The sequence below is a fragment of the Phoca vitulina genome, unplaced genomic scaffold, assembly GCF_004348235.1.
Source record: "Phoca vitulina isolate PV1807 unplaced genomic scaffold, GSC_HSeal_1.0 scaffold53, whole genome shotgun sequence".
NCBI lineage: Eukaryota > Metazoa > Chordata > Mammalia > Carnivora > Phocidae > Phoca > Phoca vitulina.
Window position 1 is genome coordinate 9,585,118 of NW_022589756.1, and position 19,748 is coordinate 9,604,865.

At 37.5% G+C, this 19,748-nt stretch overlaps 1 protein-coding gene across 3 annotated transcripts in view; it reads left to right on the plus strand.

The window, feature by feature from the left end:
- Nucleotides 1-19,748, plus strand: part of MSRA (methionine sulfoxide reductase A) — a 427,462-nt gene that overhangs the window by 36,980 nt on the left and 370,734 nt on the right. The window contains exon 1 of one of the 3 annotated variants that reach the window (XM_032389236.1): nucleotides 6,254-6,946. The exons of 1 other annotated variant lie outside the window; for it this stretch is intronic. In XM_032389236.1, coding sequence (XP_032245127.1) covers nucleotides 6,934-6,946 — 13 coding nt within the window. In that variant the 5' untranslated portion in view covers nucleotides 6,254-6,933. Of the gene's footprint in view, nucleotides 1-6,253; nucleotides 6,947-7,234; nucleotides 7,364-19,748 lie in introns of those variants that run through there. One more of the 3 variants, XM_032389235.1, reaches the window with a different exon arrangement.

The window sequence follows — 19,748 nt, forward strand, 5'->3', positions numbered from 1 at the left end:
ATGACCTGAGCTAAAGGCAGACACTTAACTGACTGAGCCACCCAGGTGTCCCAGTTTTCCCTCATTTTCTTGTGGACAAGATAGATATATTCTGTCTGGTTAGGAAGTAGGTCCCCACTACCATCTTATGTCTTAGGTGACAGTGTTAGCTCATGTGGTAAATATTCTGAGAGGGCCACAGCCTGAGAAGTTCTTGTTAGGTTAGTTCATTAGGGAGTATTTTTCTAGATTGGCTCAAAACAAAGGATTTTAAACATTATTTTTTTAGAAAAACATTTTTTTGTTAAAATCTTGTGTGAACCTCGTACCTATAAGTCATAAAAACAGAACTACTGTAGTTTTTGCAGTGGTGATGTCTTAGAACCTTGCCTGCTTATCCTTTCTTTGTCCTCTTTGAGGGCCCTGCAGCCTCTGGGGAGCTCCAGGTCTCTGGAAGAACAAAGTTTGAAAAATCATGAAGTTTGTGCATTTTGACCTCCTGTTTCTTCTGTTACCCTCATAGACTTCGCTAAGTCTGTAGAAAGACTTAACCATGCTACTACCATCTGCAACCACTAACTTACAGACTCTGTAAAACTTCTACGAATCAGTCCTTTTTCATTGTATTTTCTGTCTGAGAGGTTGAATCAAAAGGATGTGTTGAGGCTACCAATAAATCATAAGTGGTATGCACTGGGAAGAAAATTCCCCATATTTGTGAATCTGCCCTTGTGAGTATATTAGTCAGTATCCTGTGTGGGTACAGAGAGTGCCCTGTCCAAGCAGGTGGCTGGGAGAGGGACCCACGGGGACGTGGAGGAGAGACGGGGATTAAAATGTTGGGTCTGATCCTGGGTTAGCACTGAGGAAGCCTCCCGAAGCCTGCTGGGATCAGGGTGCCTGGGAAGAGCTGCCTGAGTTGTGGGATAAGGTTTGCTAACATGTGACCGAGGCTGGCTGTCAAACTTTTGAATTCACTAGGTCCTGGCAGTTAGGGAAAGAAGATGGAGTGACTTCAAGGCGGGCCTGGCAGTCCAAGAGAGCAGGCACTATTTGAGGAGTCAGAACCAAGACAGTGGGCAGAAGGGAGCTGTGTTTGGAGAGGCCAGGAATGTTGGAGTTGGCCAGGGTCTCACCAAGAAGTCAAAGCAGAGGAAGGCACGAGAATTTGCTGGGTAGACTCCTGGAGCAGATTCACACGGACAAGGTTTTAGCTAATGTGTAGTGTTTTTTGTAAAAAGGGCTTTTGTGGGTTTACCTTGAGATGTAATCATTCAAAATACTCAAAATACTGGAGAGATGGACTGCAACTTTATTTTTATTGAGATATAACTCACATACCATAAAAGTCACCTTTTTATAGTATGCAATCAAGCAGTTTTTAGTATATTTATGAAGTTGTACAGCCATCCCCACAAATTCCAGAACATTTTCATCACTCCAGAAGGAAACCCTGTACCCATTAGCTCCTCCCCATTCTTCTCTCTGCCTAACCCCTGGCATCCACTAGTCTGTTTTCTGTGTCTATGGATTTGTCCATTCTGGACCTTTCGTACAAATAGAATTGTACAATATGTGGACTTTTATGTCTGGCTTCTTTCACTTAGCATAGTTTTTTTCAAAGGTTCATCCATGTTAAAGCATGTATTAGTGCTTAATTCCTTTTTATGGCTGAATAATATTCCATTTTATATTTAGACCACATTTTATTTACCTGTTCATCTGTTGATGGACATTCAGATTGTTTTCACTTTATAGCTATTATGAATAACACTGTTAAGAACATTTGTGTGCAAGTTTTTGATTCACTCTGACAATCTGTCTTTTAATAGGTGCATGTAAACCATTGATGTTCAAAATGATTATTGATATAGTTGGATAAATATCTACCATATTTATTACTGTTTTCTATTTGTTGCCCTTGTTCTTTGTTCCTATTTTTGTCTTCTACTTTTTTTCTGCCTTTTGTGGTTTTATTTTATTTTTTTAAAGATTTTATTTATTTATTTGACAAAGAGAGAGCACAAGCAGGGGGAGTGGCAGGCAGAGGGAGAGGGAGAAGCAGGCTCCCCACTGAGCGGGAAGCCCAATGTAGGGCTCAATCCCAGGACCCTGAGATCATGACCTGAGCCAAAGGCAGATGCTTAACCCCCTGAGCCACCCAGGCGCCCCTGCTTTTTGTGGTTTTAATTGAACATTTTATATGAACTCATCTTTTCTCTTTTCTCAGTGTATCAGTTATACTTTTTAAAAAAAACTTCATTTAGTGATTGCCCTAGAGTTTATAATACATCTTTACAACTAATCCAAATCCACTTTCAAGTAACATTGCCCTACTACATGGGTAGTGTGAGTATCTTATAATAACAAAATAATCCTAATACCTCTCTCCCACCCTAATATCATTGCTGTCTTTTGTTTCACTTATATATAAGCATATATAAGCATATAGTTATACAAATGATCATATACATATACACATATATATACAAACATAAGCATTTATAATTAAGTACATGGCTATTATTTTGAACAAACTCTTATCTGTTAGATCAATTAAAAATAAGAAAAAAGTTTTTATTTTACTTTCACTTTTGCATCTTCAGTGCTCTTCCTTTCTTTATGTAGATCCAATTTCTAATCATGAAAAGGCATTGGGTTTTCTGTATGTATATTGAGATGATTGAGTGGTTTCTGTCCTTTATTTAATATGGTATAGTACATTGATTGATTTTTCTATGTTGAACCAACCTTGTATTCCTGGGATAAATCCCACTTGGTCATGGTTTATAATCCTTTGTACATGTTGCTAGATTCAGTTTGGGAGTATTTTGTTGAGAATTTTTGCATCTGTATCCATAAGGGATATTGGTCTGTAGTTTTCTTGCAATATCTTTATCTAATTAAAAAAATTTTTTTTTATTCTTTATTTCATTTATTTCCAGTCTGGTCTTTATTATTTCTTCACTGGTTATTTAGGAGTATTTTTTCCATATATTTGTGATTTTCCCAATTTTTGTCCTGTGATTGATTTCTGCTTTTATTCCATTGTGGTTGGAGAAATACTTTGTATGATTTCAGTCCTTTAAAATTTATTGGCACTTGTTTTATGGTTTAATGTATTGTCTGTTTTGGAGAATGTTCCATGTGCCCTTGAGAAGAATGTGCATTCTGCTGTTGAGTGGAGTGTTCTATAGATGTCTGTCAGGTCTAGTTGCTTTACAGTGCTGTTCAAGCTTCTCTTCCTTGCTGATTTATATAGTTGTTCTAGCTATTATTTAAAGTGGAGTATTGAAGTCTCCACCTATTATTGGAAAATTGTCTGTTTGTTGAATTGCCTGTTTCTTCCTTCAATTATTTCATTTTTTGCTTTATATATTTTAGGGTTCTTTGGTTATGGGTATGCATGTTTATAATGGTTGCATCTTCTTGATGAATTGACCCTTTTATCATTATAAGATGGCTTTATTTGTTTTTAGTAACAATTTTTGTCTTAAAATGTATTTTGTCTGATATTAGTATGACCATTCCAGCTTTCTTTTGGTTGCTGTTTGCATGGTATATATTTTTAAATTTTTTTACTTTCAAACTATTTGTGTCTTTGAATCTAAAGTTGTGTCTGTTGTAGACAGCACATAGTTGGATTATGTATTTTAAATCCATTCTGCCAGTCTCTGTCTTTTAATTGGAGTGTTTAGTTCATTTAAGTTTAATGTGAATACTGATGATGTTGTATTTATTTCTGCCATTTTGCTGTTTTTTCTCTTTGTTTTTTTTCTCTGTTCTTCCATTACTACCTTCTTTTGTGTTAAATATTTTTCTATGGTAACATTTTAATTCCCTTGTTTTCTTAGTGGTTGCTTTTAAGTTAACATTTTAATTTATAACAATCTAATTCAGATTTATATCAACTTAATTTCAGTAGTATACAAAAACTTTGTTCCTGTATAATTGTGTTTCATCTCTCCTTTATCCTGTTGTCACAGATTACATCTTCACATATTGTGTGTCCATCAACATAGATTTATAATTATTGCTTTTTTTTTAAAGGAAGTCTTTTTTTTTAAAGATTTTATTTATTTATTTGACAGAGACATAGTGAGAGAGGGAACACAAGCAGCGGGGAGTGGGAGAGGGAGAAGCAGGCTTCCCGCCAAGCAGGGAGCCCGATGTGGGGCTTGATCCCAGGACCCTGGGACCATGACCTGAGCCGAAGGCAGACGCTTAATTACTGAGCCACCCAGGCGCCCCTATAATTATTGCTTTATGCTATTGTCTTTCAAATCAGGTAGTAGAAAAAAGTTATAAACAAAAAATACATTTATACTACTTTTATTTTTTATTTTTTTCGGTGGGGAGGGGCAGAGGGAGAGGGAGAGAGAGAACCTTAAGCAGGATGCACGCCCAGAGTGGAGCCCAGTCTCACAACCCTGAGATCATGACTTGAGTCGAAATCAGGAGTTGAATGCTTAACTGACTGAGCCACTCAGGTGCACCACATTTATACTACTTTTAATATTTGCTTCTGAGGTTACCTTTACTTGTGCTCTTTATTTCTTCATGTGGATTTGAGTTACTGTCTAGTCTCCTTTCATTTCAGCCTGAAGGAGAAAGTTCCTTTAGTATTTCTTATAGGGCAGATCTACTAGCAGTAAGTGTTCTGCTAGTAGTGTTGCTTATCTTGGAGTGTCTTAGTGCCTCTTTGAGTTTTGAAGGAGATTTTTGCTGATATAGAACTCCTGGTGGATGTTTTTTTTCCTGTCAGCACCTTGACTCGGTCATCCCACTGCTTTCTGGGCCTCCATGGCTTCCAATGAGCAATCAGCTGTTAATCTTATTGGGGCCCCTAATCTGTGAGGAGTCACTTCTTCCTTGCTGCTTTCAAGATTCTTCCTTCGTTCTTTAACTTTGTCAACAGTTTGATTATAAATTGCAAATCCGCCGTCATCCCTGCCCATGTCTCATCACCCTTATTTGGAAGGATGACACAGAACACTTTTGTTAGTGCTTTAATTCAACACTTATAATATCTTGTAGCATTTCTCTGATCTGTCAGCTTATGACTTAGTAATATGTGGTTTCGTTTTTCATTATCATATTTCATAGTTTTATGGAACTTCAGAATGATACATATGTGATCCATTGCCATAATTTATTCATCCCCATAGATTTATCGAGCACCTGCTTATGGAAGACTTTCAGTTTTCTTAGATAAGTGACACGTGGTCCCACCTGAGCATGGCCCATCTGGCTGGTGAAGGCCACATACTCAACTAACTACTATATGATTAGAGTGAAGGTATACTGAGTATAAGCAGAGTATTTTGGGACCACAGAGGAGGAAGTCACTGATTTTTATATTTGATAGATGAGCAAAATGAGGAATGTATAGATTAAGCATTTGGGATCTTGAGATTACATACCTTAGAAAGTCAGAGCCAAGGACTAGAACCTACTATTCGGATTTTTTCCCATGAAACCATGGTGATTCTAGAGTATAGCTACTCTGTATTTTCAAGCAAATAGCAGAAAACGATTTGTCAGAAGTCGATGCTGTTGGTGCTAGGATTTGGGTACCATAGCATATCTTCTTGTTTTCAAATGTATTAATTGGTCTGCAAAGGACAAGTAGATGTGTGAAGCATAGACTATTTTGCTTTAAAAGATGTGCATGCTACAAATAAAAATAAACAGTATTTATTTATACTTAATAATTACAGAGGTATGAATTTAGTAAACAAGTGACTATGTTGAAATTTGAGGTTCATAATATGAAAACATACTTAATTTTACTAAATCTACCCCTAAGTTTCTTCTTCCACTTTTAATTGATATTTATATTTTGAAAGTAATTCTCTCCCCCCTTCATATCTGGTAAAATTTTGGATGGGTACAGCTTATATTAGAATTTCCTTAATAATGGGATTTGCTGTTCAATCAGAACTATGTTCTTTTCCCATAGGGTAAAGCATGACTTATTTGGGCATACAGTTTTAATTTTAATCTGCATGCCTCCTTTTCTCTCCTCCCATGATTCTTTGCAGCAGGGCAAGGAAAAGCAAGTCTTATAAAAAGAAATACAGTATGTGGTGCTTATTAAAGTTACATACATCTCTTCTCACAGGAGAATTTTGATTTACTGCAGGTTGTGCATATGTCGCATATGGACATTTCTAGGGAACAGATTCCTTATCGCTGAACAGTGAATGGCTTCTAGTACTCCATTATTGCTCCGGGAACATGTTAGTAATGATTATGAAAGGTAGGATACCATGAAATCTGTAAGGTGATTTGGCAGAAGTCGATGCTGTTGGTGCCAGGATTTGGGTACCGTACCACAGTTTCCTGTTTTCAAATGTATTAATTGATCCGCAAAGGACATCTTTTGGAGACAAGAATTCAGACAGACTGGCACAGGCTGGACCTCCGCCAAGACTGCTCGGAAGGTTGCCATACTGGGAGCAAAAGAGTGAGAGAGAAAGAGAGAGAGAGGGAGAGGGAGAGAGAGAGGCAGAGGGAGAGCTGAGGAAAGAAAAAAAGGCAAGACTTGGCACAGCTCAGTCAAATCAGCTTCTTTTGTCTGCTTTCTCGGCTTGAGCTTCAGGAAAGAAAACCGTCCTGGGGTACAGAAAAACTCAGAACTTTTTGGTTTTCAAACTTAGAAGGCTTTTTAAGTCTCTTGGGCTATTTGAAAGTGTTGGTACATACAATGACGTTTAGTCACCAGTATTAAGGGAAATAAAAGCCTTTTTCAAAATGAAGCTTCCACAGTGTCCATGCATTTGGGAAATACTGTATTTGATTTTTTGCATGTATGATTATACCATGAGAGACAGGATTAATATAGAAGATGGCAAGGCAAATTTCTAATTAGAGAGAATATTAATTTTCTACAAAATAAAGTTTGTTCATCAGTACAAACCTGCTTTCAAATCAAATCAGACATCCTTCGGAATGTGTTCAGAACGTAAGTTTTTAGATTTTATTTTATTTTATTTTTTCCCATTTGTAGACATTCACGTTTCAAGGAGCCTTTCTAAGATTTTATGCAACCCAGCCAGGAAGTCAGAGTAAAAGTTGTTTTATCCATGTGTTTAAGAAAACGTTTTCTTAAAGCAACAGCTTTTATTTCTGCTGCTTCATGCTGTCCTAAACTACATCCCCCAGCAATGAGTGACAACACTGAAGACCAGAAAGGCAAGCTGAAGACACCAGACTTCGTTTGAAGGGCAAACAAGAAATGTGAGCTTGGTCATTATTTTTGTGTGTGTCTTTGCTCTGAACCAGTTTTTGGAGGTGGGTGGGGAGGTGGGTGGGGAGGTGTCTATGTCTAAAAGATGTGTGCGATTAGGGAATTCTCATTGTGAGAAGAAAATGATAAAAGGTAATTTTTATGATACTGGCAGAAAATGGCTGGGAATGGTAGAGAATAGAAATTTAATCTTTTGGATAAGACGTAGCAAGCTGTGTTTGCAATACTTGGAGAAAAATTCCATTATTTTTAGTTGATTAGATTGTATAATTAAACGATTACTATAGCTTGGCTCTCTCAAAATGTTTTAAGTAGAAGGAAAATCTAGAAAGTTCATGGATTTGCTTTTCAATATTACCCAGAATTTTACTTGGATACATACTTTAAATCTAATTTCTTAATAATAAAGTTTCTATTAGGCCTGGTTATGGTTCGATTGTGATAGTTCTGCTCTTAAAAATCAGCATTATTATAGGAGAGGTTAGCTGTAAGGTACGTATTTTTGTGGACCACCCTCATTGTCAGTAAGTATTGCTGTTTCTAAAGAACAGAGTTTGACTTGTAGCATTAGGTTATGACTTACTATGATAATATATGTTCTTTTTTTTTCATATACTGAAAGAATATAGGGAAATTGTATATATTCACATAAGTACTGATCATTTTGGGTAGTATAAAAGACTGCTCCATGCTTTTGTTTTGAGCATGTAATCAGGGATTTGTTAATCCTTTCACAAAAAAAATTTTTTTTTGTTTATAGCTTTATATTACTGCGCGCCTTAAATGATCCATTGTTTCAAATGGTTTTTGTGGTATCATAATGACATACATCAGCAATTCTGAGAATGGCATTTAATATACAAATACGAGTTAAAAATATGTGAGATCTAATACAGGTGTTTGCATAGTTGAGCTTAAGTATTTCCTTCAACTTTTTAACTAATCAACATTTTGATCTTCAATAAAATGAAATCACTTAGTGCTCACTTGGGTTGCCAAAATGACAACCTTTGTTTTATAAGCTTCTTTATACACCACCTCGCTGATACTCCTAAAATGGACGCCAAGACATAAAAGACATGCTGATAGGCACTGGGAAGGAGATGCTTGCATGGCTACAGTCTTCCTGTTGAACTGCTCACAGGATCCTTCACGACCATGCTAGCAACCAACAATATAGGACGCAAAAAGAAAGTTCAGCAAATAAGTTTAAATTAGAGCTACGTTTTCATTCTGACCGTCTTATTACCGATTTTTGTTTACTTTTATTTACTTTTTAAACATTTAACATAACCTCTCATCATTTAGGTTTGCTAAATATATGACTTCTTTAATTTATTTGAGACCATTTTCCCTTAAAGTTAAAAGAATCATTTGCTAGCTTATTTCAGAACTTCTTCGCAGCGAACTCAGTGAGAATAAACTGATCTTATATCCGGACTATTTTATGTCCAATTGTTTTCTGACAGGATAATAAGAAATAAGTAAATTAGAAAACAAAGATGTCAGAACACACCTTAAGAAATATTAAATTTTTCGATACTGGTAAAGCTACATTTTATGGTGTTTATTAGACTTAAGATTTGATAATAAATATTAGCTTGTATACCCAATAAAGTTTCTTACTAATATATTCTCTCTGGCCTACTTGTTACATATCTTAAAATGAAAAAAGTCCCATATTAAAATGTTCCTTGTTAACTGGGTATAGAATAGGCACTCCTTTGTACAACCTTTTTAAAAAGGTATGTTTAAAAATTGATTACATTTTCAAACACATATGTTAGGCTTAACACAAGGCATTTTTCTTTACTTTTAGACCTTTTATTATATAAACACATTGATGTTTAGGCTGTGAATTATTTCCATATCAGTATTAATATTTCAAATATTATTTTAAAGTGTGTAAATACTAGTAGTATGATTGTAAATGAACTCTGTCTCAGCATATATTCATTGTAGTTTGAATTACAGATTTTGAAGTAGAATTATTAAGACAGAAATGGATTAATATTTAACTGCTACTTGATACCTATTATTCAGTCCCATTTAGATGTGTATACCTGAACATGCAAGCACATAATTCTATAAACTAGTGGAAACCTCTTAGGGCGCCTTAGCCCAGCATTTTATAATTATTCAGTCATTTATTCATTCATTGAGCAAATGTTTATTGAGTACCCACTTAAGCATGCTAATATTTTATTGACGAAATTATTTTGGGTAACAGGGAAGGAAACCACATGCTTGGATGGAAGAGAGCATAGATTTAAAATAGAAGTACAAAAGCTGAGATAGAAAAGAGTAGCACTGTAGTCAGATTTATTTCAATAGATTAAAGTATGTTAACTTTTATTGCACAATGTACATATTATAGAGTGTTATTATAAAACCTCAGGGGATTAGCTGTTGTCCATACAGCTCTGGGAACTTTGTTGGACCATTCTTCAGGTTGCTGCATCTTATTGGCCAAAAAGCTTCAGTTGTTCACGTCTTCTGATGGACATGTATAATAAGCAATTCAAATGTCATGAGAAAGAAGTTAAATAGGGAAGATCGAACCACAGCTCACATGCTAGATTTTACAGATACCAAAGTAGATGTCATTGAACTTTTGAAGATGTGGCTGCAACATAAAACACCAGCCTCTTTATGAGGGATTTTTGTTTTTCTTTGTTTTCTTTTCTGAGAAAGAGAAGAGGAGGCCAATCTCCTATCTGTAAGCAAGGGTGGCCCTTAGGAAGTAAGTTCGCTAAGGGGCTGTGTATTTTAAGCACACCAATCAGTTCACTTTCTGTGCTATCTAATGTTTTGTTTTGTTTCCTTAGTTTTGTTCACTAACATAAAGGCTCATAGGGATGATACATCTCTTGACTCTAGGCATGAGTGAGCTTTTAACTTGTGGGCTAACTTTATTCCATGTAGTTGTTCTTTCATATGAAAAGAAGGTATAGATTCACATTCTTAAGGGGAGGTGAAAGTCACATGAACCAGGGAGGTGAGCTTGGAGGTTGCCTTGGTGGCGAAGGCCTGTGTCAGGGTTGGTGGCAGGAGGCATGAGGTGAGAAATGTTTCAGCTGCAGGTATGAACTGCTGAAGTAATTCAACAAATATTCCCAGAGGGCCTGCTCTGTGCCAGGCCCCATGCTGGATGTAGGGGAGACAAAGATATAATTTCTCCCCATAAGGAATTCATAGTTGCAGGGAGGGGAAGGATAGGAATAACCAATAAAGGTGTATCTCTTTATAGTTTACCAGTGCTTTCACCTGCATCTCATTAATCCTAGCGACAGAGCCTAGCACTGGTACATAATGGCCATCCAATATGGATTCATTGAAGGAATAAACCAAATTGTGAAGCAGATTATCTTCTTGAGGCTTATTTGATTAAGAAAACTTTTCTCATCATGGTTGAGGAACAAAAAGCAGTTATGTTTGCTTTTAATCTGAGTCTGTGTTGCTGGTTATGGATTTAGGGGGAGTGGCGTGTAGGGCCACATTCTCTGTGACCGAGGTAGAACCCCTGAGGTAACCATTGGAGACAATATGAAATAAGGATTTGACTGGTACACAATGGCCCCAAATGCTCATTCCCTTCCTGGCAGCCCTCCATTGTCTTACATTCTCCCTCTCCTTGTTTCCCCAAAGGATCCCAGAGCCGTAGGCCTTGGTGGTATGGCCTAGGGATGGAGCAGGCCAACAGACTGTCTAACAAGTTGGAAGTCTTCTTTATGTGCTCCTTGTGGGAAGAAGGCTGAGGAGATTGTGGTGAGGGAAACTTATGGAGAGCTGAGGGCACTGCTCAATAGCTGGCTTCAGTCCTGCCAATAACTTTACTAAGAGAGTGAGAGTAGATGTGGGATCTTGAGGCTAAACTAGAGTATCGAAAAAAATCAGCATTGAGAGTGTAATACAACATCATGAAGGGTTGCTGAGGCCAGTTCATGGTGAACTGCATCTTTTTAGGTCTTTCTCCAGAAAAGGAGAGGGAGGCCCAGGAGAGGGAGGGGCAGAGTCAAGACATTGTGTGTAATTATGAGGGGGTTGAAATTCAGGTCCAACTTTCCTGCTCAAGCCCTGTGCCTTGATCTGCTACAGGAAGGTACAGTCACCCCAGGTACAAGTGGTGGCCCTGGAGAGAGTGAGCATGGGGTGAATCCAAGCTTGGAATTAGAATAGCAGGAACTGAAGAAGGTCAGAGGGTGTGGGGCAAAGGAGGGCAGCGTTCCAGTATTTGCCCATGGGATCTAGGTCGGATAGGAGATGTGATCATCGGCAGGGTTCCAGAGAACATGGTGAAATAGGGAGAGATGGGTATGTAGAAATTCTGGTAAAGGGAAAGAAAAGGTTCAGGGAATACTGAAGTTAGGAATTTATTCTGAAACCCAGTAGGTCATGAATAACAGTACCAACTGCAAGGCGTGACTTGATTTTGTCATTGGTGGTGCCAAGGTTATTTTATTTCTCTAGAAGTAATTGTAGGAGAGGAAAGAAGTTACCTGTTTGTGTTCTGTATTCCACCATGTTCTAAGAATTAAAATTGTTTCTTCTGTTTTATAGTTAAGAATCTCTTGCTCCAATATAATTAGAATGCATCTAATGTATGGATCTTGAGGTTTTGTGTAAAATATTTTGGTATTAAAGTTTAGGTTTTAAAGAATTAGTCCCTCTGTAGTGATGTCATCCTTTTCATTCCATAGATCAGTGCCATTCATATCTTCTTTTCTGCTGGCCACTGTATGTTATTTTCCCTTACTTGAAAGATTGAATTGTTCCCAGAGACTCAGGAATGCTTGAAGAGAATGGGTTTCAGAGTCTCACCAACCTCAGTTTGAATTTTGACTCCATTTTTTACTTGTTGAACATTGGTCGAGTTGTGCAAACCCTGTTTCTTCATGTGTAAGACAAATTATGCTATCTTCCTCAAAGTTTTTTGGGAAGAGACATAAGGAAATATATGCAAAGCTCTTAGTGTACTCCCTGATACATAGCAAGTGCTCAATAAATGGTAGATATTGTTCTTTTTTTAGTTAAAATTAAAAAAATATTGTAGTAAAAATACATAACATAAACTTTACCATCTTGGGGCGCCTGGGTGGCTCAGTCGTTAAGCATCTGCCTTCGGCTCAGGTCATGATTCCAGGGTCCTGGGATTGAGCCCCGCATCGGGCTCCCTGCTCCGTGGGAAGCCTGCTTCTTCCTTTCCCACTCCCCCTGCTTGTGTTCCCTCTCTCGCTGTGTCTCTCTCTGTCAAATAAATAAATAAAATCTTTAAAAAAAAATAAACTTTACCGTCTTAACCACTTTTAAGTGCACAGTTCAACCGCAGTAAGCATATTCTCATTGTGCGGTGATCACCACCATCCATCCACAGAACTCTTCTTGTAAAACTGAAACTCTGTACCCATTAAGCAACAGCTTCCCATTCTCCCTTTCCCCTAGTCCCTGGCAGCCACTATTCTGCTTTCTGTCTCTATGAATTTGACTGCTCTAGGCACCTGATGTCAGTGGAACCATATGGTATTTGTCCTTTTGTGACTGGGTATTTTACTTAGCACCACATCCTCAAGGTTCAGTCATGTTATAACATGTGTCAAAATTTCCTTCCTTTTTAAGGCTGAATGACATTTCATTGTGTGCATAGACCTTTTTTTTTTTATTTTTTTTAACCCTTCTTCTGTTGATGGACACTTGGGTTGTTTCCACCTTTTGGCTTTTGTGAATAATGCTGTTTGGGCATGGGTGTATAAATAATCTGTATGAGTCTTTGATTTCAGTTCTTTTGGGTATAGACCCTAAAGTGGGATTGCTGGATCAGTAGGCAGTATTAGCTCTTGTAGCAGGTTACATTTTTGAAAAACTTGTAAGCTGAAATGATGTAAGTTGAGTTTGACTTTTTAGCATAGATAATGGTAAAATAAATAGGAGGTTATAGACTTGACTGTGAGCTCATGATATCTAGCTTTTTTTTTTTTTTTTTGGTAGAAATAACTCAAATACCACATTCATCATCTCTAAATTATTTTCTAGTATAGAGTTTTGCATGGTATGTTAACCAGGGCACTACTCTAATCACTCACATAAAATAGTATTTATACAGTATTATGGAATATAATCGTCATATTTCATTTTTAACACAAAGTGGTTTCTTAGCCTTCTGACCATTTCTGTTTAGAGAATTTCCTTTTGCCATTCTTTTAGGGTCAGTCTGCTGGTAACAAGTCTTTTAGTTTTCCTTCAGCTGAGAATGTCTTGATTTCCCTTTTCCTTGAAGGATATTTTTGCTGGATATGGAATTCTAAGCTAACAGTTCCCTTTTTTTCCGGCACTTGAAAAATGTTGTACCACTTTTTTCTGCTTCTGTGGTTTCTGGTGAGAAATCTGCTGTTATTCCAGTTGTTTTTCCGTTCTAGATAAGATGATGTTTCTCTCTCACTACTTGCAAAAATTTTCTCTTTGTCTTTAGTTTTCAAAGAGTTCGATTGTGATGTGGCTTGGCATGGATTTCTTTGGCTTTATCCTGGGTTCACTCAGCTTCTTGAGTATGTAGGCTTATGTGTTTTGCCAGATTTTAAAAAAAAGTTTATTTATGTATTTTTAAGTAATCTCTGCACCCGATGTGGGGCTTGAACTCACCACTCTGAGATTAAGAGTTGTGTGCTGTTATGACTGAGCCAGCCAAGTGTCCCTGTCTTTTGCCAGATTTGCAAATTTTTCAGCCACAATTTCTTTGAGTAATTTTTTAAGGCTTGCCCTCTTTCTCCTTTCCTTCCAGGACTTGGGATGATATGAATGATAGATCTTTTGTTATAGTCCTACAAGTACTTGACACTGATAATTTTTTTTAAATTCTGTTTTTTCTTTGTTGTTCAGACTGGGTAATTCCTGTTGTTCCTATCTTCAGGGTCACTGATTCTTTTCTTTGTCATTTTCATTCTGCTATTGAGCCCACCTAGTGAGTTTTAATTTCAGTTAATGTATTTCATCTGTTGTTTCTTTGCTGAGACTTTCTATTTTTTCATTTGTTTCATGTCTGTTCATAATTGCTTATTGAAACATTTTTTTATGGTGGCAGCTCTAAAAATCCTTCTCAGGTAGTTCCAGTATCTGTGTCATCTTGGTATTGGGATCTGCTGATAGTCTTTTCTTATTCAAGTTGAAATTTTCCTTGTCCTTGGTAGAATAAGTAATTTTGATTAGATCCTGGACATTTTGGGTGTTATGAGACTCTGGATCTTATTTAAATCTTCTGTGTTTTTTAAAAAGATTTATTTATTTATTTGAGAGAGAGAGCATGTGCACGAGCATGGGGGGAGGGGCAAAGGGAGAGGGAGAGAGAATCTCAAGCAGACTTGTGCTGAGTGCAGAGCCCAACACAGGGCTCGGTCCCATGACCCAAAGATCATGACTGGAGCCAAAATCAGGAGTCGGATGCTTAACTGACTATGCCACCCAGGTGCCCCTAAATCTTCTGTTTTTTTTTTTTTTTAAGATTTTATTTATTCATTTGAGACACAGAGATACAGAGAGAGAGAGAGAGAGAGAGAGAGAGAGAACATGAGCAGGGAGAGAGGCAGAGGGAGAGGGAGAAGCAGGCTCCTCGCTGAGCCAGGAGCCCGATGCAGGGCATGATCCCAGGACCCTGGGATCATGATCTGAGCCGAAGGCAGATGCTCAACCATCTGAGCCACCCAGGTGCCCCTAAATCTTCTGTTTTAATAGACTCCTCTGACAACATATCTGTAGAGGAAAAGGGAGCACTTCATCATTATTGCAAGGTGGGAGTGGAAGTCCAGGTTCCTCACTGGCTTTTATTTACAGCTTGCGGTGGCGGGGCGGGTGGGGTGCCTTATTACTGCCCTGTGAAATTCAGGTTCCCCATTGGTGGTACTGTTATTTAGATTATTAGTTTTGTACTTGGTGAAATAGCCTGAATAGTCCCTTAGCTGTTATCATTAAATTTAGCTTCTATTGTTGGTGCTATTTGTGTTTGATAAGTTATTTCACGATGTTTGAGTTCTCACTAGCCCTCTCTAATCACCTACTTCCCAAAGATTAGTATGTGTTTACCATTAGCACATTGAAGTGAAGAAACAAGATTATAGTTTCTACTTTATTAACTTTAAAAATTTATTTTTTAAAGGAGAGAAAAACCTACCTGTACAAGGTTTCCATTTTTCCCATTAATAATATGCTGGGTTTTATCAGACTTTTATAACTTATTTTTAGAAGAGGTCAGTATATTAGAAATCTTCAGAAGAAATGGATTTGACGGGAGGCTTGAAAAAAATGCAGTGATAAAGCATTTCATTTCATTTGCTAACTCACACCTGTGGTTTCAAGTTGATAACACAGACCTTAAAGATGATGCATATAACTTCAGAATAACAGATTTTTGAGATGCCTAGTGGTCATCTGTGGTATAGTATTAACAGTACCAGATCCCAGTACTGAATCACTTACTAACTGGGTGATCTTGGGAAAAACTCTGAAAGTCTAAAAGTTGACTTTTTGTCTCAAAAAAATGGATGTCATAATACTAAATCAAAGGTTGTTAAGAATATTAAATGAGGTAATACAACTGAAGGCAATTTAACTGATAGATACTACACAAATAGGAGAGATAATTATCTAGTCTAGCTACTTCAAGCATATGACTGTGGTGGGTAAAGATAATGTATCTGATTCTGTAGGATTTCCAGTATTCTGTGTCAATAGATTATGGGTTATATACCTATCTCTTTAAAATGCTTTAAAAAGTCTTAATTATGAAAACTTTCAAATACATAGCAAAGTACTGAATAAAACAGAGTGAATACCCCTATACTCATTATCCAGAACTAACAAGTGCCATATTTATTTGCTCCAGATCTTTTTTTTTAAGAAAAATAAAACATTAGGAATATAACTAAAGCCCTATCCTTTCACCCCTGAAATTGGTGTAGAACATTTCTATGTACATTTTTGTAGTATTACTACATGTATAGGTAACTATACACAATGTAACTGTTGTTTTGCATAATTTAAAATGCATATAAAATGATTTTATATCGTTGCTGTCTTTTTGCAGATGAGATTAGATATTTCTGAGATTGATCCATGTTGCTACTACAGGTCTAATGCCGCAGAGCATTTCATTTTCGATTATCCATTCTTCCGTGGTGGACATTTCATTTTTGCCGTGTGCTAACTGTGCTATAATGGACACCTTGCACATGTCTTCTGTACATATTTTCGATCTCTAAGGGAATTACCTAGAAATGGAGTTGAGTTGCCAAATACGTTAACTTTACTCAATAATACCAAATTATTCTTCAGAGCATTTGTACCAGTTAACATTAGGGCACTATCATATTTCTGTATCTCCTACTTGGTGGTATCAGACTTGGACATTTTGTCAATCTGGTCTGCAAGAAATATTTTGTTGTTATTTTAATTTGTGTACCTGATTACTTAGTGAGTTTGTGCATCCTTTTATGTTGACAATTTAGATTACCTTTTCTGTACATTCTCTATCCTTTGCACATTTTTCCTTTTAGTTGTTTTATTTTTATTAATTAGCAGTGCATTTATATGCCAATCCTTTATTATATGGGTTAAAATATCTTCTCAGTCTTTGATTAGTTTATTTTCCTTACAGCAGCTTTTGAAATCAACTATGGTATATGTTTGAAAAATTAGAATACTTTGATTTTTTATTCTCAAAGATGGTTTTAGTGATAATACAAGAATCCATGCTTTTGGATGTGGCAAAAGAGGGCTAACGAGGCTAATATTTCTTTGAATGAACTAGAATTTTATCCCCTTAATTAATATCTAGAGGATAAAGCTTCTTAATTTTCACATAGACTTTTGGTCAGTTGAAATCATTGGGCAGATTCAGAGCTTCTGAGTACCAATTATTGAATAAGTGAGTATTGTGAAGTTTTATTTTGTTTTTTTGCAGAACCTCCTACAGCACACCAATAACATGGGCACATTCCCATTGCATCAGCAGCATTAGCAAATTGGAGTTCTTGGGCCCTTAGAATGTTCTGTTGATCTTATTACAGTGATTTCTATACAGTGAATAAACTCGGTGCAGTAAGCACTTTCTCCTTTCCCTAACCAGTCCTCTTGCTAACAAAATAACTTAATTGAGAAATTCAAACTGTTGGGCCAAGTGGAATTGAGTTGTGGCTGAGGCTCTTTGGGTATCTTTTGTTGTGCAATCAAGTAGCACTTATTCAACAACTTTCCTTGCTGTCCCGCCTAAAAAAAATCCCACCTAATCTCCCAAATCACTTTGCAAAACAAAAGAACACACAGAGGATTGAGAAACCAGAAGGACTGGGGGCCGTGCTGGGTGTTGTATATTGAGCCCTCCTTTCCCTGCCGGTTACTATTTATTTGTAACTGCTTTGATAATTACATATAATTATATATCTGTTTTAAAATCTGAATGTGAAAGTATGCTCTCTTCACTTTACTGACAGGCGTTTGGTTGTTCAAGACATTTGGCACCTCTGCCTGTAGGAGGATAGTTTGCCATGAGCAAGGGTAGGTAGGTAAAGTTCTAGGTAGAAATGAACAACTGGTGGAAGACTGGACTTGCAAATCCAAATCTTAAGGAAAAAGTCCTGGTTTGGAGTTTACAGATTTGCCTTTCTTAAAGGCAGTGGCCGTGTGCTTGGCTCAATGCATGTTTCCCTCATTATACTTGCTTCCTATTTAGTGCGGTGAATGAGCCTCCAGACAACACAGAAGGAAACCAGCTATATGTTCTGTCCCTGGCTGAACTTTGGTAATACTTCCTTCTTCCATTTACTGAATTCTTTCCTGGAATCAGCAGTTGGCATCAGTCACCATCTCTGTACCACTACTTCACGATTTAAAAGTTTTATGGAAACCTCAATAAAGAATGTGTGAAAAGAGTAACTGTCCTTTATTTAATTAAAAACTCTGTTTTTCCTATGTTATCTACATTACCACAACCCTCTGAGAAACATACACAGACACACTCGCACACACCCCACGTTTCAGGTGAGAAAATTGAGGCTCAGAGAGGTGAAGTGCTGGCTTAGTGACATTACAGCCAAATCAAGTCTTCTGCCTCCAGATCCCTTGTTCATTCCATTATTTGGCATTTGTTCACTCCGTGATGGGGTCACTAGAAGAGCAGCTTGCTACTATTATAGGAGCCCTTCCCATATACACTTGGGACCTCGTACTTAGGTAAATCCTCTGCCCTCCATTCATTCATTCATTCATTCAAGAGGTCAATCCATCATTCATTTAATATCTAACTGTCTATTAGAGCTAAGTGATGAGGATACAGTAATGGACACAACCTACACACTGCCTTCATGGAGCTTATCATATGGCGGTGCAGAAAGACTGCAATTAAATTCAATCAAGTGTAATGACAGGTATGACAGGAGAAGAAGAGGGTCCTCGTTTAAAAATCCTCCTTTTCAAGAAAAGCAAAGCTGGTGGCATCACAGTTCTGGACTTCAAGCTCTATTACAAAGCTGTAATCATCAAGACAGTATGGTACTGGCACAAAAACAGACACATAGATCAATGGAACAGAACAGAGAGCCCAGAAATGGACCCTCAACTCTGTGGTCAACTAATCTTCGACAAAGCAGGAAAGAATGTCCAATGGAAAAAAGTCTCTTCAACAAATGGTGTTGGGAAAATTGGACAGCCACATGCAGAAGAATGAAACTGGACCATTTCCTCACACCACACACAAAAATAGACTCAAAATGGATGGAAGACCTAAATGTGAGACAGGAATCCATCAAAATCCTTGAGGAGAACACAGGCAGCAACCTCTTCGACCTCGGCCGTAGCAACTTCTTCCTAGAAACATCACCAAAGGCAAGGGAAGCAAGGGCAAAAATGAACTATTGGGACTTCATCAAGATAAAAAGCTTTTGCACAGCAAAGGAAACAGTCAACAAAACCAAAAGACAACTGACAGAATGGGAGAAGATATTTGCAAATGACATATCAGATAAAGGGCTAGTATCCAAAATCTATAAAGAACTTATCAAACGCAACACCCAAAGAACAAATAATCCAATCAAGAAATGTGCAGAAGACATGAACAGACATTTCTGCAAAGAAGACATCCAAATGGGGTGCCTGGGTGGCTCAGTTGGTTAAGCAACTGCCTTCAGCTCAGGTCGTGATCCTGGAGTCCCAGGATCGAGTCCCACATCGGGCTCCCCGCTCAGTGGGGAGTCTGCTTCTCCCTCTGACCCTCTCCCCTCTCATGCTCTCTCTCACTCTCTCTCAAATAAATAAATAAAATCTTAAAAAAAAAAAAAAAGACATCCAAATGGCCAACAGACACATGAAAAAGTGCTCAACATCACTCGGCATCAGGGAAATCCAAATCAGAACCTCCATGAGATACCACCTCACACCAGTCAGAATGGCTAAAATCAACAAGTCAGGAAATGACAGATGTTGGCGAGGTTGCGGAGAAAGGGGAACCCTCCTACACTGTTGTTGGGAATGCAAGCTG